This window comes from Nothoprocta perdicaria, unplaced genomic scaffold, assembly GCF_003342845.1.
Source record: "Nothoprocta perdicaria isolate Ctin4 unplaced genomic scaffold, notPer1 scaffold_53, whole genome shotgun sequence".
Taxonomy (NCBI): Eukaryota; Metazoa; Chordata; class Aves; order Tinamiformes; family Tinamidae; genus Nothoprocta; species Nothoprocta perdicaria.
Window position 1 is genome coordinate 605153 of NW_020455788.1, and position 23449 is coordinate 628601.

Here is a 23449-nt window from a genome sequence, read left to right on the forward strand (position 1 = left end):
CCGCGGCCTCCCTTTCCCTTTCCCGTCCTCCCCTGTCCCTCCCCGCGAGCTCCCGGCGCCCGGGCCCGGCGCGGCCCGCGTGACGGGAGCGCGTGTCTGTGCCCGCAGGGGAGCTGCGCGACTACTTCGCCCAGTTCGGCGCCGTGCAGCGCTGCCAGCTGCCCTTCGTGAGTACCGGCCCCGCGGGGCTGTGCCTGAAACCCTGCAGGGGTGGGGGGAGATACACAGCCCGCGCTCTCGGATTCGCTTGGCACTGCCGCTTCCGAATCACTGACCTCGAGGTGTTTGGAGATTCCCGTTTTGGTGTGACCTTCCTGGTGGCAAAAGATAAAACCATTTAGGTCCCACCTCGCTGGCCTGGTAGAGAGCTGCTTGCCCTATAGTGCCGTGTATTTATGGATTCACATCCCACGCGGGTGACCAGCCTCGCGCAGAAACCTCCCGCGCTTTGGGACGCGCCGAGAGGGGCAGGAGGCACCGAGTAGGTTCTTGTCTGCGGCCGCGAGTCTCGTGTGCCCGAAAGGCAGCCCTCCCGCTGCCGCCAGCCTGCCTGCGCGGCCGTGCGACTGCCACAGAGACCTGCGGTTTGGTGTTCTAACGATTTCACAACTCCCTTGGGGGCATTAAAGCTGGCAGAACTGTTTCTGTTGCAAATCTGTGACTGCGGCCCGTGAGCGGTGACTGCGCTGTCCCCAGGGCACCGCCGGGCTTCAGAGCCTGTGGAAAGGCTCCTCACGGTGCCCGGAGGGCAGCGAGGGCTCCCGTGGCCTCACGGGCCCGCGTGGGACCACAGCTGCTCTAAGGACCTGGTTCTTGATCCTTCTCCCAGCTGCCTCTTTGTCTGGCAAATTATTTCTAAGATTTTTTTTTTCCCCCCACTACAGTTTCTGCTTGTCACCTAGAATTGCAGCCTACGGTCTTAGTATTTTAAACAGCTGATTTATTCACGGAATCCTTTTCAAACACTTGGGCAGGCCTATTTTCAAATCAGGCAGCTATTTAAACATCCGTTCTGTTGTGACTGGCTTAATAGTAGGTAACGCCTGCAGTTTGAGACAGCCAGCCACGTGTTTCTCCAGACTTCAAATGTACCTGAAGGTATTGACTTTCTGTGATTGTTAAACTCGGATTGAGAGACATGGGTGCAAAACAGCCTCGGCCAGGCCACCTCCTGCCATCAATAATAATCTTGAAAATAATTGAATAGACTCCCGGGGGAAAAAAATCCTGTTAACTTCTAAATCCTTGCCTTGAATAGCTGTATAAAGTTATAACAGCCTGTGTGAATCTATTGTACAGGAACTAAACTATTTTTTTATTGGTAATTAGGACAGAGACACAGGCTTTCACAAACGCTACGGCTGGATTAAATTCTCATCTCCAGAAGATGTACAGAATGTGTTCCAGAAGGACTCCCACATACTTGAGGGTGCCAAGGTAACAGACGCATTAATTCTGCCTTCCCCTGGAAATACTAACTGTCCTACTAGTTTCAGGTGAGGTTAGTCACTCTGCCACTTAGGGTGCTTTGAATAGTCTTTTAAAATAAGTAACCCAGTTGTAGGCCCCACTCCCACTTTGACGCCCTAGGCTCTGTGCCAGAGCTGTGCCAGACCCTGTACCCTTACAAGCTGAAAGCATGAATGTGGCAAAACACGTCAGGAACTTCTGTGCAGCTTGGTGCTGTTTCTCAGACACGTTCTGCAGGCAGATTCCAACATGCTCTACGTAGTGGAAGTCAAAAAAAGGAAGACATGAAATTTCAACTCAGCTTTTGGCTTGTAGTGAAAAGGGAGCTGATGACAGAGCTATCACTTAAAAGCTCAAGCAGAAGGCAACTGTCTGCTCCAGGGGCTCGGGCTAGTTTTACAAGTTATTCTTAGTATAGCTTTTGTACTTAGAAGTCTGTAATACTGTGAGTACCGGTAAAGAAAAATAGGATGCTGTGTGAAAAGTCTCAGTGCATTAGTATACATATGAAAAGATGGCATATGGCATTGCAAAAACTTTGATCTCCTACACCTATCAAGCAGTGTGTCGTGTGGACAGGGTTCTTTGGCAGAGAGGGAAGAACTACAAGGCTTCCATACAGTGAAATAAAAGACACAAGGCAGGCAGCAGTTAGCCCTCCTAGAGCAAATCTCTCTTTTCAGGCAAGGAGAAGCAAAATGCATTAGTACTCCTCCCCTTTTATTCTAGGCTTGCCTTCTATAGTTACCTTCTCCTACTTCCACTTGAAATTCCAAGAAGCTGTCAAGATCCATCTTGCTGTGGAACTTGCTGTTAAGAACCAGCCCTTGCTCTGCAGATCTCACCCACTGTTCCTGTCAGGATCTTGGCATTTATGGGTATAGCTTATGAAAGTGAAGAGGCTGTAGATCTACCTACCTCCTCTAACACTGTTTTATGGAATCTTCCTGCCTAACTAATGTGATGAACTCCCCTCTCTTTCAGCTCTACCTCAGACAGCAGCAAGGTAGAAGACGTGTTCAGACAAAGCAAGAGTCGAAGTGAACGAGCAGTGGAAGGCAGCTTTATTTCACTACATGTGAAGAAACTAAAATAAAGATCACTGAGAAACTACGAATGAGTATTTGATTTAAATCCAGCTGTTTCCCCTCCTGGTTCAGATAAACTATGGTCAGATGGAAGAAATACCAAAATCATAAGCTCTCGCTAGCATCCCTATTACATAAGACAGGGTCATTATGTACAGCAGGGGAGTTTAACAGATGCAGGAAAAGCTGTAGCTATCTACACTGCCTAAAGCTGTAGGAAGGACTTCCATTCTTACCCTGGGATGCTGGACTACAGGGAAGTAGCAAAGTGAGAGCACTTGCAAACAAACAGTTCCCCTGTGAAAAGCTTCAGTGCTCTCCCTTCCTCCACCTTCCATGGGTAGGTGTCACACATGGATCTAGGGTGTATGTTTGTCTCCACACAGCAGAGTTGTGAATTTTACGCTGCCCACTCCCTACACAAAACTGTAATAGTAAAAATGCCTTTTGCATGAAGTCCAAGGGCGCAGTCCGTTTCCTTGCTCCTCAAGGAGAGGAGGCACTTACTCCTTCCTCCTCTTTTTGCCCTCGTGCTCGTGTTCCTTAGGGCGGCTGCTATCCGAGGGCCGTTTGGAACCACCGTGTTGTTTAGCTTCTTCCAGAAACTTGTCCAGACCGAAGGGATCCTCCTCAAACTGAACTGGTCCATCTCTCCCCCTCCCTCTGGCGTTACGGTCCGAGTTAGAAAACTCTTTTTCGGGAACAAATCTGAAGGAGAAGACACAATAGTCAGCTGCTTGGCACGCAGGGTGCTAGGGGAGAGTATTCTTTAAAAATTTTCTTACCTGTTGGTCTTGATTCGTGTCTCTAAATCATCACCATACATGTCCTTATCCACATTTTTGCTTGGTCTGTAGATGTTCTGGGCCAGATCCTTGCCGCTTCTCCAAGGCTGGTCATAAACATTATAAATTTCATCCTCTCCTCCAGCAAAGCCACTGTCCATACCCTGTGAAGGAGAAAAAATGAACAGCAGTATAATACAAATCAGTCTGCAAAACTTCAGTTAATTTACCTAAAGATAACACTTGCAGTGTGATCCAGATTCAACCAAGCACTTAATTAGGATATCTGCATAGCTTGGGGGGTGGGCTCAATCCAATCATTCGAAGCCTCAGCCTGGGACACTTCCATACAGCACCAGGGAGGATTACAGGCCATAGGCCTTGCACAGTAACCTCTACTTGAGCCTGCCTTGCAAGTACAGCTGTGTACAACAGCAAGTGAAAATGGCAGGAAAATACCTATTTGTTAGAATTTTGAGAAAACATGGTTTAGGACAACTGATCCCAATCCCACCGAGGCTTGTGCAACCTGTGGAAGCAGGAGGGAGGCCTGCTTTTCTCTTGGAGATATCAGCTCTCCTCTCCACCTCCAAGTCCATCATTGGATGCACTAGGAATATTAATAAACTGCAGGAGTTTTCAGGGATGTTTTAAAGTCTAAACTATTCTTTCTAACTCTGAATAATATGAAATAAACAAAAATAAATGTTACTGTTAAAAAGCCATCTTAAATGATACAAACAGTTAATGTAATGACAAGTATTTACTTGCTTCACTCTCACAGCAGATTTCACTTATTCAGAATGTTTATGCAGAAGATGGAGTCACTCCAAAGAGAAGGCAAAACAGCTTTTTTCCTCCCCGCCCACCTCCCCATCCCAAATCTTTAATGTTGTTACATTTACAAATGATGCTTTCTCTGCAAAATAGCTAGGCCATGAAGGAGAGGAGCAGCACTTACGCTGAATCTCCTTCCAGAGCTCATCCACACCACCCATGAGAACGGAGCCCTTCCAGTCCTCCAGCCACAAACCCAAAGCACACACGAGCTGTTGGCACGGCCTCCTAGAAAGCCACACAGCTGTGAAAAGATATCTTTACCTTGCTCTGGTTGAAGAGCCTCTGGTCATATTGGACTTCATTGGATGGCCTGGGGTTGGGTATCCCGAGGGCAATAACTTCACTGATATCTCTGTTCTCATTTCTCTGCAACTTTGACCTGATTAAAAATTAAATTTTATTAACTCAGACAAACCACATTGGGTTACATGCTCAAGTGCAACCTCATGCTGTATTAGTTACTAACAATCTCCCTTGGGAGCTAGAGTTTGACTTTTGCCCTTCCTTACTATGTAACGTTTAAAATCTGTCTCCTGGCAAGGAAAACATTTGGGAAAGTTATGTTCAGCTGGGCATGACATTTAAATTTGCTTTCCACTATCTGCAGTTTACATCAAGCTGACTTGGCCTAAAATGTCATATTTATTTTTGGTAAGAACCAATATAATTACATTCTAGGGAGGCTCAGCAATCTAATTTTAAGATATTAGACATTTTAAGCCTCCAGAAACCATTTGTGCTCAGAAATCTCACTGATTTAACCAAACAAGATTCACTTTACACTTCAGCCAGCCCTTAAAGGCTTGCATACACACTTGTAGATCTATGCTCAATTTAAATGAATACGTTGAATAAACAGCCACTAATGATATCCCAGTCTCTCTGAAGGCACAGGACCCACGTTTCAACCTTCACAGTCAGCATGTTAACTAAATCAGAATATATTGCAGATCTGATTAAAAATAAATAAAGAAGAGAAAGAAAGCACACTCCTCCTTACATCTGGAGAACCCTACATTTCTTTTTGGCTGAAGATACTCAAAGCAAAAATCTTCAAAAAACATATATATACATAAAGAAAAAGAGAGAAAGAGATGGAGATTACACAGTTAAACCCTAATATGCCAGCTTCATGCCCTCTCTTAGCAACTGAAGAGTCAAATACCTTTTATTTACTCTTGAAGTCTCATAATCACAACCCCACAATATTTTTTGCACAAAACCTCCATAAAGTTACATCATACAAGTGAGTATCTGCACAACATGTAATTCAGGCACTTGCATCAAGCAAAAGGAAAAAAAACTCCATGCAATTCTACTTAATGGGGAAGCCAGGGAGAGTACCGGAATAAAACAGTTCCCTCTTGTGACTCACCTTTTTTCAGGGGCTGCCCTGGACAGATTCCTTTCATGCTGCCTCTCTTTGCGCCGGTCATGTCTGATTTCATCTCTCTCTCTAGCTTCTCCATCCTCTGTACAAATATAAGATGGCTAATTACACATAAATATTTGAAATCTGAATGGAGTATGCCACAGCCACTCACAGAGTGATTCAATTCAGCATTCATTTACAGAAATGATCCTTACCACTATTTAAATTATTACATTTTATGCAAACTGAAGAGAACATAAATCATGAAGAAAACCATGTCCTTCTAACACTACAAACAATTAATTGTCTTTGACAAGACAGCTGAAGTAGATGTTTCCAAAAGTATGCTTCTTGGCTTTCAAGAACTTAAAGAGTATTTGTTCATCTAGGAAGTAAAACCAGAAAATACCATCAAATCTCACATCATATTTAAAAACAACATTTGATATTTAGCTTTTTTAAGTTCTCAGTATAAATTCCCCCAATCTATATTTTAGAGAAGTATATATAGAAAAAAATGTACCTTTTTCTACATGGGTTTTGATCCCTGCTCTCCTCTCCCTGGCTTTCTGGGCCATTTCTCTGAGCTTCTCTTCGTGTTTCTCCTTTTCCTTCTGAGCCATCTTCCTTTCCACCTGGGCACGCATCTCCACAGCCTCCCGAGCCTGCAGCCAAAACAGAAGCCATCAACTCCAACAGATTAACCTGGGCTGAATCACTGATTCAAAAATCTTGGGCATAAGACGTTGCGTCAGCACAACAACATGACAAACTAAGAACTACAGCCTATTCACAGTTGATTTTCCCAAGGAAATGAACATACAAAGAAGGAGGCACAAACCACCAACTGACCTTTCTGTCAGCAATATAGAGAGCTTCAGCCAGCTTGGCAAAGTTCTCGTTGATGTGAACTGTCTGCAGTCCTCTGCCGTCTGCAGCCAGGCGCTTGTCTAACGGAATGGTGTAACCCTGGAATTGAAACAGAGTTAATCACAGGAACAAGCAATATGTATTGAAACAAAAAATCCACAAAACTTGGCCCATCATTAATATGTCTCTGTAGACATGTTTTATGTTTTCTGAATTTCTATTGGCAATACTAGTTTAATTTCATATTTTCCCTTATTAAGGTTATGTTTTCCCTTCAAATAACATCTTAATAAAATGATAGTTTTTAATCAATAAGCTCACTCTCTGCTTTGGATGAAAAAATACAGGCAACAGCCTTCCTAGTCTCTAAGCAATTTCACTGTTTGTGCTCATAATTTAAATTCCTGAAATTGGTTTTGTACCTATTGAAAGGTTAGATGAACCAAAATGAGAAAATAAGGAGCAAAGCTGTCAGCAAATGCGAGACCAAATTTACAATTTAGCTTCTGAAAGCAAAAAGTATTTATAGAAAACATAAGACTCTTTGCAGAGAGCTCTACAAAATGTTTGCTTTGGTTTTAGCATCTGTAACCTAAAATTTGATCTACTAATTAGTGTCAGTCCCAGTTATGCAGCTGTGTTGGGGGCAGAAAAAAATAATATCCTAACATGCAGCTTCTCCTTCCTCCACTTGGAGAGGCTGCCTCAAAGCAAGAGCTTGCTAAGTTTCAGAATGATTAGAGCAGGCACTGCAACATACTATAAATTCTCTCTCCTCTCTTTCCTCTCTTAACATTAAAATGAGAAAAATTTTACCTACAGAAAATAACAAAGAGGTAGAACATAAGCTTCCAAAAAATAAACAGCTAAGCTAGCTGGTAGTGAAAATTAATTAGTGCAAGCATTCCAAAAGAAAAACTTTCAGAACTTTCTGGAAATTTAGACTGGAGTATCTTTTTTTTTTTCTTTTGCTTGCTTCTTTAAAAATTACTTTTCACTCTTTCAGTTTAGATGGCTTTATTTTGTGAATACTAGTGGATTTGGTTTTGGACTCCACATACTTCACTATTATGGGGATTTTATCTAATGCTATTTCCTTCCCATCATTTCTGCCATGAAGTAATATATTCTCTCTCAACAAAATACTCCTGTCCATTTGGCAACCCTAAAATGTAGGCAAGAGAATAAACAAGCTGTACAAGTGTGTATTACCCATGCTAGAAGCAGCCTGTTTACTGAACTCCAGAGTTTTAAAACAGTGTTATTCAGGCTGTAGATCATTCAGAGGAGTGTCCCAGCAGGGAGCAATTTTAAGAGAGTGAATTTATGAAAATTTAATTACCTTTGCATTTTTCCAGTTGGAAATACATGGGGGAATTTTCCACTCTTGCTGCTCTTTCACGGTCATCTGAGAGAGGAAAGAAACTCATCTTTAGATTTATACCAAAAAAAAAAAAAAAAACCCCACATCTAGCTTTACCACATGCAGCTGTGAAACTACTGAAACAAGTGGGAGTATGAACTTCAAGACACAGCTACCAAAGCCCCAACCCTCCTTTGAAGCAGCGAGATGTACATTTGAGTACTGTACCTTTGTTAACAGAAGGGAAACTTATAAGTGTTTTGCCACCCCCTTCTGAAGTTATCATCCCAGAATACAACATACAGCAAGCTTGTTACCGATTGAATATTTAACAACTGTTCAGGTTGTGGAAACTGATGAACCACTACACTCATCTCCCATAGAGAAAAAAAACTTTAAAACACAAATTCTCTAGTGTTGTCTACATGACATGAAGGAATCAAAACTAGAGCCTCAGCCAGCTCTCCCAAAATATGGACATGTCTGGAATAGCAGATCTGCCTCAAATGTATGAGAATTGTACTTACCCTTCAATGAGTCCCATCACTTAATGTCACATCAAGAGGATGTGTGGAAATAAAATAGATCAAAGTGGGGTTTGGAAACTCACCCAGAAGTCAAACCTGAGAACAACTACTGTGTTTCATACCTTTCTACTGGGGGAGTGCATTACTGGAGCTGGAGGAGAAGGCGGTCCTCGAGGAATTTTCTTATTAATTCTGAACAATTGAAAAACAAACATGATCAGCACTGTCTGGAAATGCACTTTGGGATCTTCTATTTGGCATGAAGAAGTTCTTAATAGTTACTTGAATCTTGGAGGCTCCATGGGGTCTTTCTGCATTTCTACCATCCGAATAACTCTCTGTTTTGCTCCAGAGTTGAAAGCCACACCTTGCTGAGATGGCGTGTACCTGAATAAAACCGTCAAAACATTCAGTTCTCTGCACACAGCCAGGCACTCCTGCCCCAGTTCTCACTCAGTTCGCTATTCCATTATTCACACTCATTTCAGAGTCTTCCACTGTAGAAGCCAGGAGCTGGTGGCTACACAGAGGACACTGAACTAACATTTTTATTTAAGGGAAAAACCCTGCTGCATGCTTAGTTTGTAGGACAAACTGCCAGTGAAGGAGCTTTCTCCAGGACAGCAAGACTCACAGTGCTCCCTGACAAACCTGTAATTTGTTGCTGAACAACAATTCCTTAAAGCTTCACAACTCTTGATATGTTAAGATACAATTCAACACACTTCAAACTAGGTTGTCATTAATAGATGAATAAATGAATTAAGACCGAATTAATGAATTAATTGATGAATTAATCATTATAGAATGATTTCAGAATTCATCTTTTTATCATTAATAGATGAATTTATAGATGAACTTATAAAAGATGAATTAAAAATATGCAACCTGTTTTCACACTACTTGCAGAAGAACAGAATTCAGGAGGAAGAGCCTTGTCCTCAGGGAATCAAGGCATGTCTCTGTTTTATTGGATTTCCTATACGCACCCCACACTCCTTACCGGATGTACTGTGCAGGAGCCAACTTATCAGCTGCCCGAACTGGCATGGCTGCTGCCACTTTCTGAGACACTGATTTTTCCAAGGCTGCTCTCGTCTTCTCTGTGATCTAAGACAAAAATATCAGAGTGTGCATCGCATCAGATATGCAGGACACACAGTGTACCTCAAATAACTAGTCACATCAATGCATACAATACCTCTCTAATTGCTTCCTCATCAGGTCTTTGCAGTTCAGGATCATCCAAATTCATGACCTCTTTCGGCACAAGATCCGTGTATTTGCTGTAAATAATCTGAAGTACATTATATTTTATTAGTGCTGAAGAGTAGGAATAAATAGAAAAGCATTCCTCAGGAAATATTTCAGGCTTAGATTATACTTTAGGTACTAATTAGCACTTATGTACAACTCTGCAGTGCAATTATACATTTTTATTGACTTTCACAGAATAGGAAAATAGTCTGGACTATTTTAGAAATGGAATAATCAAAGTAAAGAAGCAATCTAAGTGTTAAAGTAGAGCTGGGATTCTACACAACCATTTCCTGCTTCCTATTCCTACACCCTTCCTTTCTTGGTCTTCCCATGAGACACTGAAAATTTAAATTTATACTTCAGTTCTCAAGGATTACTTAGCAGCTAGTTTTCCCCAGCCTTAAAGCCCACTGTTAAGTGTAGGCAAAGAACAGTACTAGATAGGTGCTTATTTATTATTTGAAGTGAAGTGCACGTCCAACTACGAAACCTACCTCAAGGTAGCCTGAATACTAATTCAACATTCAAAGAGCCTTTCACTGCTTTCAACCCTCCACTCCTAGCATTTCTAATCCTTTGGTATCAGTAACAGTCCAGAGTTTCAAAAGTTGAAATAAAAATGCCTCAGGAATAGTGTTCCTCTGGGGTAATTAACTCTTAAGTGTTAAGAAGCTTGTGGCATGAAACACTTATGAGCATGAGAAAAGAGCTCAGATTACCCCAGAAAGAAAAACCAAACCAAACCAAACACACACACACACACAAAGTGGTGGAAGAAGGGTTTTAAGATTCTTTCAAAACTATGGTATATTCTATCCTCTCTGAGACATATGGGATATAAATGAAACACATCAAGTAATTAACCCTTCTCCCCCCAAAAATTGCACACAAATGGGAAGTATCAGCAGCACGGATCAAAAACACCGATGAAATTAGTCTGAAAACACTAAAACTCACATCATCAGCAAAAACTCAATATACTTGCACAATCTAATTAGAGTCCTTTTTGACGCAATAAAGACAATGTCAGATGCACTGTTACTTCGCTAGATCTTTATCTCATTTTAACAGTAATTCTCATTTTATTAAACTAAGATAAAGAGCCTAAGACTGTTTTATATTTTATCATGACATTTATTCACTACCTTTTTTCATCCATGAAATTAAAAAGGAAACAATCACCCTGTATTTCAGGTATTTCATTTTGATTGCTACTGAAAAACAGTATTTGAAGTCTAGCCACAAACCAAATCCTCTGTTTTGGCACAACCAGACGATTCCTGCTCTGACAGAGGCAACCTTCACAGGCAGCATTTAGAAAATGCTCAGAAAGAGAATATTCTTAACTAATCAACTGCATGAGGATTTAGTCATCAATCACACTGAATTCCACAAGAAGCTTGATAGGATTTTGTCTTCACAAAAAAATGCTTTATTTTTTAACACTTCAATCACTCTCATCATTGGATTTTATTCTGAACATTCAGTGCTTATCAACACCACACATAAATCAAGAAGCTACTGCTAAGCATTACAGAATAAAAGCCTTTCTTTTTAATTGTCTGTTTTCATAGAAAACAGAACTGTTTCACCATCTGAAGTACAGGACCACTATCCAGTTCGAAGCCTGGCAAACATAACCCAGAAAGAACTGCCAACAAGCTCTCAAACAAATCTGCACCAAGAAGTTAAATAGCTTATGAGTAATGAATACTTCCAATTATTTTAGTTCTAGTCAGGTTCTCTTAGTCTGACGCACTGACAATTCTCGCTTGCAATTATTTCAATTTAGTTCACAATCTTGAGAGAAAACTACATTATATCCGTGGTTCCTTTTCCTCCATTAGAACCTAAGCCACAGCACCGGACCAGCAAGATGAATCTTGCACAGAAAATTGCTCTCATCCTTGCCACAAAAAACTTAAGTCTAATAGCATCATTTCTCAAGTTCCCTCCCTTTTCTGTCCCTGTAAAGGTATAATAAAAAAAAAACTCCTTATTTCCCTAATAAGAAGACTGAGCACCAGTCTACCCCAACAAAACTCTATTATTGATGCTCCAAGTACTATTTTAGCCATTAGCCACACGAAGAGACATGGTACTGGGAAAATCCACAGCAGTACAGCTAGCCATGCAGCCAGTGATGGAAGCCTTTCCCCCGGAGCTACCTGGAAATTCATCTCTGGATCCACAAGGCCATGTGTCCAGATTCATCTTTACTAGCCATATCACATGTAGCGGACTTTCTGCCAGCTCCAAACACAGTGTTTGACACATTATCTCTTCCATACTTATAGGTATGGTCAGAAAATATTGCTTCTTCACAGGATGTCATGTGGAAAAGTTCATGAACACCAATAAAGATCTTCATGAACACTGATACAGATCTTCATGAACCAAATAAAATAGATGTTAACAACTTTAACCTCATTATCACCTTCCATAAAAAAAAATATTTTACAAGTTCTTCTTCCAAGTTTTTCTTGGGACTCCAGAGAGTGTTGCAAAAACCTGTTCTTTGAATCATTTTCTTAACTATGATCCTGGTAAGGCAGAAAAATTTCTGAGCTACTATACAACTTTAGAAGATCAATTTTCCACTTAATATCAAGTATAATCTCAAAACTCTGTTAAGTGTAATTAGTATTTTAGCATCTTTCTCTTGGCGAGTAATTCAAGATGCTACCTAAAATATTGATCAAAATTTAGTGACAATCCCTCAAAATTTCAGCCACTACTCTTGTTTCTCTTTCTATCCCCATGACAGCTTGGAGTCTGATCAATTAAAGTTATTACAGCATCCTGAAAAAAGTAAGATCCTTGCATATCCATGAGGACATACAAGATGTAACACTTGCCTGACAATCAACTATTAGTAAAATCTAAAATCATCCTGGCATTAACTTTTTATACAATCATGAACTGTAGGATCAGTTTATAAAAAAAATCCTATCTGTTAAAACAAACAAGAAAAATTCTCCAGATACTCTCCCATTTTTGGGCTTGAGAGACAAAGTTCACCTCTTCTTTATCTTTTTAGCAAGTTTTCCCTCCACCCTGCATTGAACTAAAGTAGGAAGCATATTATGTATCCATAAGCTTTTAAGGCATTCTACAGTAAAGCAGGAGAAACTGAATTGATATATTGAAAGTAATTAGCTCCACTGATGACCTTTGTATTTAAATCTCTTTTCAGATTCTCCTTAGTGGTTCTTAGGGCTCCCTAAGACTAAAGTGTCATCTTCTCCTCTTTAAAAAGGCTACTGTGTACATGAAATTGAAACTTGCTCCCATTAAATTCCAATGAAGTTTTGAACTAAGCTTAATACAAAAGTTTTCAAGTATAAACACTGGCAATACTTCTGGCTGCAATAAACAAACAAAAAAAAAAGAGAGAACCTCTTCCCCATCCAATACTGAAAACAGACAGAAACATAAAATATTATATTAATAAGGTAGAAGGTGTATTATCCTGGAATTTAAATTTGCATTTTTGTCAGCCACCCTGACTCTGCCATGCCAAAATAATGTGCTCTGTGACCAAGCCTGCTCTCCTCAGAAGGCTAAAGAAGGCAAGAAAGTTTTACACAGGGACTTTCATCACCTTTTAGTTCCAAAATAGAACAGATCACACAGGCACAGCAATTAAGTCCTAGTTTGTTATATTCTCTAAGTCCAAGTACTCCTACCACTCTGATATCAATTTTTCAGCTCTTAAGGCTTCTAAGAAAACAGGACTACACCTCAAGGAGGTAATCCAGTAGTCTAATGCCAAATCAGTGAGTACATATACACCCAATGTGTATATATACAATATCCCCTGTATACATGCCCGGTCTACACATTTGAAAGAATATTACCTTATCCTTTGATTGGCCTTGCCGAGCTATTGCATCGTATTTAATTTTCCCTTCTGCATCCACTTGAACTGCCAGAGCATTGGACATTTTCTTCTTTTTGCCCATATCCAATGGATATTGGGCCACATGAATTTCTGGGAAAGCGCCTCCATCTCCAAAATCCTACACAAAGGAAGATGTCGTGAATGACAGCAAGAAAAAAAGGAAAATTGTAATGATTTGCCTATTCCCCCTCCACACACACTTTTAAATGGAACAAAAGAATTAATTAGTTCTAGCTAACTAACCAAGTAAAATAAAGTTGTTGTAAGAGCAATGGATTTCAGCTCTTGCAGTTAATGTTATGCCAAACTGGCCAGAATCACAGTTAGTTACTATCCAAGATTATTAAATTTCTCCCTCCACGCTACCAGCTACCCTTGGCTACCCATAAGCACAGAATATTCTCTTACATATATCTGCTTACTTATTCCAGCTAGAATCCTGACCAGATATTTAACAGATAACGATGAGGGTAAAGTACAGATATCTTTTCTGGAACACCTTTGCAATACGAAATATTTTCATATTCCTACTTTACAGCATAACAATTTCTAAACAAAATACACCATACAACATATTGCTTATCATAAAACTTTCTAAATAACATCATGAATTACAGCAACAAACCCCAACCTGAGAACACATCCATCACCTTTCACAGAAGTTCACTACATAAGAAGGCTTCACACAATTCTTTGTGCCACATTTAAGAAGCTCAGAATTGATTTCTGCACCAAAACCACACTTTTTTTTTTTCTCCTTGAGAGACACATGCTACAGTGTGAACTTAAATGCTTACCTCCAGCATCCGTGGTATCCATCCTTTCCGGTAACCATATGGGGGAGGTTCTCTTCGTGATGACACTAGAGCAGCTTGTCTTGATCTTTGGACTCTTGCTCTTTCTTCTAGCTCTAGTTGGTCCTGAGACAGTTGGGTTGGAGCTGGCAGAAAACTGAAGATCCATGGATATCACCAAATAAAAACAGGCAGTTAACTTTGAGAATTTCACTCAACAAAACTCAACTCCTAACATCTACAATTAGATTTGTAATTCTCCACCACTGATGAATACAGATTTACAACATTTGAGCACTGTGCTCATGAAGCAGAGTACAGAAACTGCTAAGTTTAAAGGGGGCAAAAGTAACTTATGCTCTGCTGGTTGTGTAGAAGATGTCTACAAAACCTGATGTTAAATTCATCCACATTCACATCCTGTTGGAATAGGAGTGTGTCCGTGATGGAACAGGAGTGTGTCCGTGATGGAACAGGAGTGTGTCCGTGATGGAACAGGAGTGTCACAAAACACTCTACCTCCATCAGAAAGGTAAAAGACAAATCTACCTTCAGTTTCCACCACTTCCCTTTCTCATCTCCCACAGCAAACATGCAGGAAGAGATCTATGAACCACCTTCCCCACGGGCACCGGACCCTTGCGGGCCAAAGGAAAGAACTCGGGTCCCAAACTCCTGACTTCTGACTTTTCAGCCCCTCTAAGGGGTTTTTTACACGCCTGCAGCCCCACGAAAGCCGCACGGCTCCGACCACTGCCTTGGGCCGGGGGCTGCTTCTCCCCGCTGAGGCGGCCAGGGAGGAGCCCCGGGCGCAGCCGGCGGTGCCCGCCCTGCCCAACGAGCGGCTCCCCGGGCCCGGCCTGGCCTCGCCGTTCGCACGCAGCGGCGGCGCCCGAGCCAGCGCGGCCCGGCGGGCCTGGCGCCCCAGGAGCCCGCGGCCCCCTGCGTAGCCTGGAGCCCTCAGAGCGGGCAGGGAGGCGCGGCGGGCGGGGAGAGCAGCCCCAAACCCGCGCAAGCCGAGGAGCCGGACGCACCTGGTGAGCGCCATCTTGCCGCCTTCGTCGTCTTCTCCGAAGCCGGGCTGCGGCGGGGGAAGGAAGGGCGGGGAGCGCGCTTGCGCATGCGCCGTGCAGCACCGCGGGCGGCTGGGAACTGTAGTCTCCGGACAATGCAAAGGGAGGCGGGGTGGTTCGAGGGGTGGGCGCGCATGCGCGCGTGTCGCAGTGCTTCCTGGGAGATGTAGTCCCGCGGCAGCGCGGGGCCAGAGGCCGCCATGGCTCTGGGTGCCACGAGGCTGTGGGGACATGGCCGTGCGGCGCGGCCGAGCGGGCCTCCCCAGCCACAGCGCCGCCCGAGGGACAACTCACGGGCGCAGGATTGCGGAGGACATCACCATCTGTGCAGAACGGGCCTGTGGCTGCTGCCGGGCTTCGTGTGGGTCACTAGCTGCCGCAGCCACCTTGGGCCTGGCACCAGGTGTGTGACGTCGGGCACGAACTGCCACCTCCAGCCTCAGTCTGATGTAAAATACCAGTATAAGAGGCCCCCTTTCAAACATCATGTCTGTAAAAATGGTTTCCACCATGTTTGGTAACTTAATGGTTCATCTAGCTGAAGGACAAGGTGTTGTCGTAAAAAGCAGAAAATATGATGTGGCAATAAAATTTCTTAATCTGATATCTGCTCCTTGGGCACCTCTGAGTAGGACATGAGACAAACAGGAGGGAGAGAGATGAAATCTGCTGTATAAATAATTAAAATATAAGCTTTTGTATTAAATGTCGGGTATACATTCAATAGGCATATTTTCAAGTGTTTTTGGTTTTTTATTTAATGAAGTTTTCAAAATACCTCCATGTGTTTTGACTTTTAGGATATTGTTAAAATGTGCAAAGGGGAAAAATACAAGGGCTTTTGATAAGTGGGGGTTGGTTGGGGCTTTAACATGGTTAAGATGCTACTAGTGCTAAGTGGCAGTATTTAGTCCCATATAAAACAAGAAATATCGTTGCTAATTAATAACTGCTAATAGTGTGTTAACATCTAATTAAATACAGTGAGAAATCCCATTGTGTTGGCCAGGTTCATTTAGAAGAGATGCAGAAGGCGTCTAGAGAAGAAAAGGGTAGAACGTATAAGATATAAACCTTCCTATATAAGATATAAATATTCCTATTGTAAATAAATGCATAAAAGTATTTCATATGGTAAGAGGCAGGAAGATGAAAGAGAGACAAAAGTCCTGCAGGGCAGGCTAAATTAATCTGTTAGAATTTCTAGGGTGGATGAGATTTGGAGGAACATAAGGGCAGACCCACTGTAGTTCTATGTCCCAAATCACATTGACTTTGGTAGGAATCTGACTTCGGCTTTGCAGTGCAGTGGTGGGAGCTGTATCATCAGCTCTGTGCATGACAAATATTTTCCCTTCTCTTGGGGAAAACAGCCCTGAGCATATGAGGCAAAGCTGAAGATAGAAGATTTTGACATATATTTTTTATCAATAGTTGTCCAAAGCAAAGCTGATCTGTCATCTTCCATACGTATGTCCTTCAGTCATTTAGCAACTGAATTGCTGTTGTCACATAGGGCACTATTGCCCCCTGATTAAAGAGCGTTCTGTCACCATATGAAGTTTGCAGTATCTTTATCTCCGACTGTGATACTATCCTCAACTGAAAAAATGCCTTTTCTCTTTCTTACATCTTACATCTTTGTTTTTCCTTCTTCCTGTGCTGTGATATATTATTTAACACTGTATGCTAAATATACAACTTGGTGAAGTATTTTGCAGCCCAGTTTATCTGACAGCCACTATACAGAATTGTTGTTCAGAAGGTAAAATTGTACCTGAGTAATCTGGTTCAGTTCCAACACTTGAGAGGTGCTCCATTGATTTCCTTATGCTCCCTGCTTGTTTGTGTAATTTTTCTTATTCTTCTTTGCAAACAATAAGCTGTTTGTGTTTGCAGACGCTTATAGCCATTTGGCTATAGGCAACACCAGTTCTTCAGATTTTTTTTTTGCAGTTTAATTTTGCAGTTTGAGCTGGCTAATTTAGAATGTATGAATATGTAAGGCTCTTAATGCTTGGTAGAGTGGACCATATGGTATGAAGGGGCTCTACAAGCATAGTTAAAACCATATGGATTTATAAATGTATCTCAGTCTTTATTTTAGACTGTTAATCCAGTTGTGGAGAACTACTTGTCCCTGTACTGCAGAATGTACAGCATATCAAACCTAGAAACTGCTTAGATTTCACTTGTCAGAAATGGTTACTGGGATAAACAAAAATAAATTCTTGAGAAGTTTAGAATTAAAAATGTGTAAAGATTCAAACGCTCAGCATATTTTTTTCAACATTTTCAAAATGAAACATTTAAACTCTGCTTTAAAACAATGTTTGTTGGTCAAATTCAAATTCCGTGGAAATTTACTGTTCTTTACTTAGTACTGTTCTTACTCTTAGTGCAAATTTACTGTTCTTTTTTTTTCTTTTTTTTTAATGTGAAAATTCTTAAAACCCGAATGTTTCTTCTTTAATAAAACTTCTTTTAGAATATTTAGAACAGGACTTTTTTTATTTCCTTGAAGTGAGATAACACTTCAATTTCTGGGTTAGCCAGAAAACCAAAAAATTACCAAAGATTTTTTGGTAAATGAGATACATTCAAACAAAATGTGTATCAATATTGCATCATGCAAACTTCTATAGCTGAAAGTAAGAAATGAGGGGTTAAGTACAGACTGCTATCCTGGAAAACAGTTTCTGAAAAGGATTTAGCATGATCAAGTGAGAGAAGCCACTCAACCTAAAAGTACACTGAGTGAAGTAACATGAAGTCCAGTGTGCACCATGAATGTATAAGAAGTGAATAACAGTAGTGGGTGTCTAGGTGAATATAATGAATTCTAGGGTACCTCTATATCATTTTGGTGTTCATATTTTTAAAATTTTTGACAATTGAGGAGGCTTGTAAAACCACAAAGGTAATGTTAACTCTAGCATAAATAGGAAGTAGAGGGGAAATAAAATAAACCAGCTTGTTTCTGGTTAACTTTTAAGAGGTAAATGCTATACTTCCAAATTAAGAGAAGATGGCACTTCTTTCTCTGCTTATTGTAATTACATTAAGAAGAGAAATGTTTCTGAAGAAGCAAATTAAAACTTTCTGGATGCTTTGCTTGTTACAAAAAGATTGAGAAGAAAATTCATCATCATGATATATACCTTTACAAGATAAAAATACAAGATCTGAAAATAATCTGATAGAGAAAAGGATAACAAGAACCATTAACTGGAATTTGGAATCAGAGAAATTCGAATGAGAAATTAGGCAGAAATATTTAACAATAAGAATGATTAATGTTTGGAATACCACAGGAAGAGCTCACTTTTGCATCTTGTGCTATCTTATAGTCAAAGCTATAAAGTCTTTAGAGACTCCTTCATCTCTACAAGGTCTGCTTTAGGCAAGCCTAAACTCTCAGGGCCAATATAGATATATTCAGTTGAAACTTCACATTTCAGGAGCATTTCTTATATTTCCTAGTTTGGGAGTTTTCATGAAACAGGCCTGGTAACTGTTCAAAGATGGTAGCTTTGGCCAGGATCTTCTAAGAAAAAGCATTTATGTAAGGAATGGTTCTGAAATCCTTAGATCTGTTTTCCCCAACTATAAACCAGTATCTAAGAAAGAAGAATTCATTCCTTTTTGCTTTTACTGTGCTCCTTTCTACTTAACATTATTGGGCAGCAAGCCAACAGGTCTCTACATTCATGATCTTTATCAAAGGTCTCTTCATTCAATAATCTTTAATCATTGGCATGGCTACCAGAAGGATTATTTTTAAAATTTGATTTAAATACCACTAGTGAATTGGAAAACACTTATTTTAATATGTATTTCAGGTGCCTTCCAGGAGTCTTTTGAGGTAGATTTAGGCTGGTAAATGCTCTGCACCTTTTTTTTTCCTCTACTTCAGCACTTTTTACATTTGCAAATGCAGAATTAAATGTTTCATGAAATATCTTGTTACAAATGGAGATGGCAATACAAAGTAATGAAATAAGCTATTGTTAATATAAGATATCTGTATGCCTAACCATCACTGCACATTGTGAGATAAAAATGATTGAAATAAATGATATTCTTCAACTCAAGGGATAAATTATGCCACGAGTAAGATGCTAAGCAGTGAGAAGGAGGAGATTTACCTAGATGGAAAGATTCAGCCACATCAGCAACCCATGCACTTCACATTTCCTTAGGGGTTACAGACAGCATTGAAATGAAAAATTATATCAAGGAAAAAAAGATCAGAAGGTCTATTAGAGCTGCTGCAAAAATCTTTAAATTCTTCAAGATGTCTGTATTATCTGATATGACCGAAAGGGAGGCTGTTTTAATCTGTATTATTTGCCATGCTTTGTGGAAGAGTAACATATCTCAGAAAGGCAGAAGCCATCTCGTGTACTTCTAGTATCTTCTAGGCTCCACGGTGTTTTGTAAAGTTAATTTCAGAAACACTCTGCTCCCAGCTGATCCACATCCTCTGTTCAAGTAGGACATGGTGGCCTACTTTAAATTCCCCAAGCCTACAAGAGGAAGGAGAGTGTCCTTCAGTCCCCATCAGCTTTAGAAAACCTAATGAAGGGGCTACAACATAGAGCAAAGACCTTGGTTCTCACAGGAAATAAGGAAAAGAGGAAGTTTTGATTTGACAGTGCACGTAAAGCACAGCTTTAAAGGAAACACATAACTTTCTGGCATTGCATTCAGACGTTGTTCATTACTGACGTACAGGGACTGGGGGCCTTGGGCAATGGACATGTTTCCTTAGAGAGATGTCGTAGCCAAATACTGGCTTTGTACAATATGATCTGCAAGAAGGTCCTAGTCTAAAATCAGATGGTTGCCAGTGTCTGATATAAAGCAAAGCCTGCTGGTCTCCATTCAAGGTTAGACCAAAAATGTGCTCAGTTTGGTTTAGCAAGAGAACTGTAGGGGCATGTTAAGCTATCTTGTGGAATTAGCTCTAGGTAAGTCATTTTGTTTTCCTGCTTCCCATGTTGATTTGCACATCTACCTACTGTGATAAACTTGTATTTGTAGTAGTTCTTCTGTACTAACCAGAAAATAATCAGAAAATACTTCATAAATACAAATTTATAGTATCAGATTTCACTGGCTAGAACTTCAGCTTCCCTAAATTGTCATAGTTCCCCTGACTTTCCTAGAGCTACACTTGCTTGGAGATGCAGGGATCTGCCTCGGCGTTTGTGATGGTGACTGCCATCTGATGATAGGACAGATCAGAGAAGTGAAGAACGGTCTGTTGGAACGTGCTGTTCTTCCCACTGCACTAGTAGCAAACTCTCCCTCATCTTTTCATGTCTCTTTGTTAAGCTAGACCTCTGAGTCCAGAAAAATCACCAGATCACCTGCTTTCAGAGACTTGTTTGATCTCCATAGTCAAGGAATAGACAAGGAATGTCAGCTACCAGGGACACTTTTGAGATATCTTTCCTAGGTTTTCCACCAGAAGGAATCTAAAATAGAGGATTGTTTCCTTGTAGGGAGAGCTGGTGTCCTCTGTTCAGGCAGCCTGGCCATTCTTCCCACTCGGATGCAGGGGATGGCAAAGCTGCAGTGTGGGGGTTTCTTTCAGCATTTGGTTTTACTCACACCTGCAATGCAAATGTCTTAAACATCAAAAGGAAATGCTTTCCTTTGTCACAGCAATTTGGGGTAATCTGAGATCTAATTTATTCACCAGTTGAAAGGGAAAGGGAAATCAAGCCAGCATCTTTCATTTGAGCCAAGCACTTTCTTGTGCGCCCCTGCCTAGGCTCACACAAAAGAGCTCTGATCACTCTAACGAGGTGCCGCTTCTAATTATAGAAGGGCTCAGCATCGGTTACATAATTGCCCAGTGCACTTGGCACACGGCATTGTTACACTACAAAAGCCTTTTCTTTTTTTGTCTGCAGAGCAGGCCCAGCTTCAGCCTGTTTCACTGAGAGCTGCAAGAGACACTGTTCATGGGACGCAATCTAGCCTAGCTCCTCCAGGAGAGGCCAGCAAAACCCGGGTGCCGACTTGCCACTTTTGCTGGGAAAGCTACTGGCTTGTGATCTGTTAAGGCAGGGGATTCGTATCCTGAACGTGGGAGTTGAGCAGCCTCGCTAAACTTGGAGTTTAGTGCACCGCAGTCAGGAAACAGTGACAGGGCTGGGGTTACAGGCTCTGCTTGGGATTTAGCTGTGTGGTAGTGTGGTGCTTTCAAATGGATCTCCCATTGTCATATAGTCCATACCAGCCTCATCCATGGAAGTCATAAACCTGCATGCAAAAAGATCTATAGCAAAACTTGCACAGGCTGTAATACATTTAGGGATAGATCTTTTTCCTGCATTCCAAGCTCATTTAATTTTATTTTTTCAGACTGGTTACTTCATGTTCAGCCTGTGTTCATCTCTCATTTTTTCTAGCTTCACATTTAGCACATTTTCCTCATTTTTGTTCATCCCTTTAAAACATTGCCTCCTAAACTGCAAATCTTTCCAAAAGAGTCTCCTCTATATAATTTATTATGGTCCAAGGACCAAGCTGAGCTGCTCCACTGCAGCGCAGTCAGTTCGGAAGCTCCCATCTGTCTGAGAAGAAGAAACCTATGGAAGTGCAGTCAGTGTAGCCACCATATGGCCTGCAGCAGCAGCCAGCCCTCTGGGCCCTGTATCCTCAATGTGCTGGCAGTAACTCTGTCCTTTGTAACAGCCAGGTGCTTTGCTTCTCAAGGTAACATTTACCTCTAAGCTGACATTCTTCAGGCGTGCGTGTTAGTGCCTGCTGAATGGGATGGAGCAGGAAAGTGGGTCAGGAAGTGAAAATGAAAGGAGAAAGACAGAAATACAGAAAGCAAAGAGGGTGTCCAACAAATACTGCCAATTATCTTTTTTTTTTTTTTTTTTTGAAAATATTTCATATAGCATTGTCATTTGCCCAGGGAGAGAGTGAACAGGTCACCTTTACAGCACTGGAAAGAAGAGAAGAGAAGAGAAGAGAAGAGAAGAGAAGAGAAGAGAAGAGAAGAGAAGAGAAGAGAAGAGAAGAGAAGAGAAGAGAAGAGAAGAGAAGAGAAGAGAAGAGAAGAGAAGAGAAGAGAAGAGAAGAGAAGAGAAGAGAAGAGAAGAGAAGAGAAGAGAAGAGAAGAGAAGAGAAGAGAAGAGAAGAGAAGAGTTCATCATGAAGGAGAGGCCAGGCTTTAGGATGTCTGTTTGAGCACTGTCCCAGGTGCTGCTCTTTCTTCTAGAAGCTGCTCCATAATCTTTTATGTGTTTCTAGATTCTTCCTCCATCTCCCCACTTTTTTTCCCTTGTCTCTACATTTTTGGATGCAATTGTTTTCTTGCAAATATGAATGGAAACAGAGTCAATGCAGTGATGCCTTCCTAATTTTGTATCAGTGTTTTCAGAATCCTCTTGGCAACAATAACCCTGAAAGGTTATTAAGATTTCTTTGGTCTCATTCTGTTTTGATTTCTAGCATCCTTTAAAAGTATTTGTCCCAGGTTTCATTGTGCTAGCTCTGTCTTAAACTCCATCCTAAATACTCATTTTCCACCATGTTTTCCCAGGTATTATTGAATGTTGGGTTATCTTTACCAGAAAGATGACTGGAAAACAACATTAAGGAAGGAAGTTGAATCAGAAATGCTACGTTTCACACAGGTAATGACCAAGCTAGGAATATGCTCCATGGAATACACTATTTTTGAGAGGTCAGCAGCGTTTTGCCTTCCCTCTCTCCCAAGCAAGGCAGAACTCCTCTGGTTTGGGTCATTTGCCTTTTATTATCATCTTGACTTGAAGGCGGCTCGGTGGAGAGGTTGGTTTTGCACTGATCCCCGAATATGGTGCCATTTATCACCGTTTTCCTTTCTCCTGGCTGAGGGCGCGGGGCGCAGTGCGGGGCCCAGCCTGCCCGGGGCCCAGCGCAGCCCCGGCCCGAAGGGGCGCAGCCCGGGCAGGGCTCCCCCCCCCGGCCGCGCTCCCGTGGTCTCGCCCAGGGGCGGGCGCGGCGCTCCCGTGGTCTCGCCCAGGGGCGGGCGCGGCGCAGGCCGCCGGGCCGCACACTACAAGTCCCAGCATGCCGCGCGGGGCAAGGCCG

At 41.5% G+C, this 23449-nt stretch overlaps 2 protein-coding genes across 2 annotated transcripts; one reads left to right on the plus strand and one right to left on the minus strand.

The window, feature by feature from the left end:
• Positions 1–83: 83 nt before the first annotated feature.
• SLIRP (SRA stem-loop interacting RNA binding protein) lies at positions 84–2555 on the plus strand (the record flags this gene model as incomplete). The annotated part of the gene is made up of 3 exons (XM_026048301.1): positions 84–167; positions 1330–1437; positions 2455–2555. Coding segments are annotated over 3 exons (252 nt in total), but the record flags the coding sequence as incomplete, so codon positions are not given.
• A 63-nt stretch (positions 2556–2618) lies between these two features.
• SNW1 (SNW domain containing 1) lies at positions 2619–15345 on the minus strand. Its single transcript, XM_026048305.1, has 14 exons — positions 15308–15345; positions 14277–14430; positions 13436–13597; positions 9517–9612; positions 9319–9425; positions 8598–8702; positions 8438–8507; positions 7768–7833; positions 6408–6524; positions 6079–6220; positions 5559–5655; positions 4445–4562; positions 3344–3507; positions 2619–3266 (listed from the first exon to the last, which is right to left on the minus strand). Exons 1-14 carry the CDS (start codon positions 15319–15321, stop codon positions 3062–3064), a joined length of 1617 nt encoding a protein of 538 aa, XP_025904090.1. The 5' UTR covers positions 15322–15345; the 3' UTR covers positions 2619–3061.
• Between the last annotated feature and the right edge of the window lie 8104 nt (positions 15346–23449).

Excerpts from the sequence above, each read along its gene's own strand:
- SNW1 (XM_026048305.1), bottom strand. Across the intron at positions 6,221-6,407 it reads TCTATATTGCTGACAGAAAG|GCTCGGGAGGCTGTGGAGAT; the intron begins GTCAGTTGGTGG and ends TTTTGGCTGCAG. Across the intron at positions 3,267-3,343 it reads ACACGAATCAAGACCAACAG|ATTTGTTCCCGAAAAAGAGT; the intron begins GTAAGAAAATTT and ends CTTCTCCTTCAG.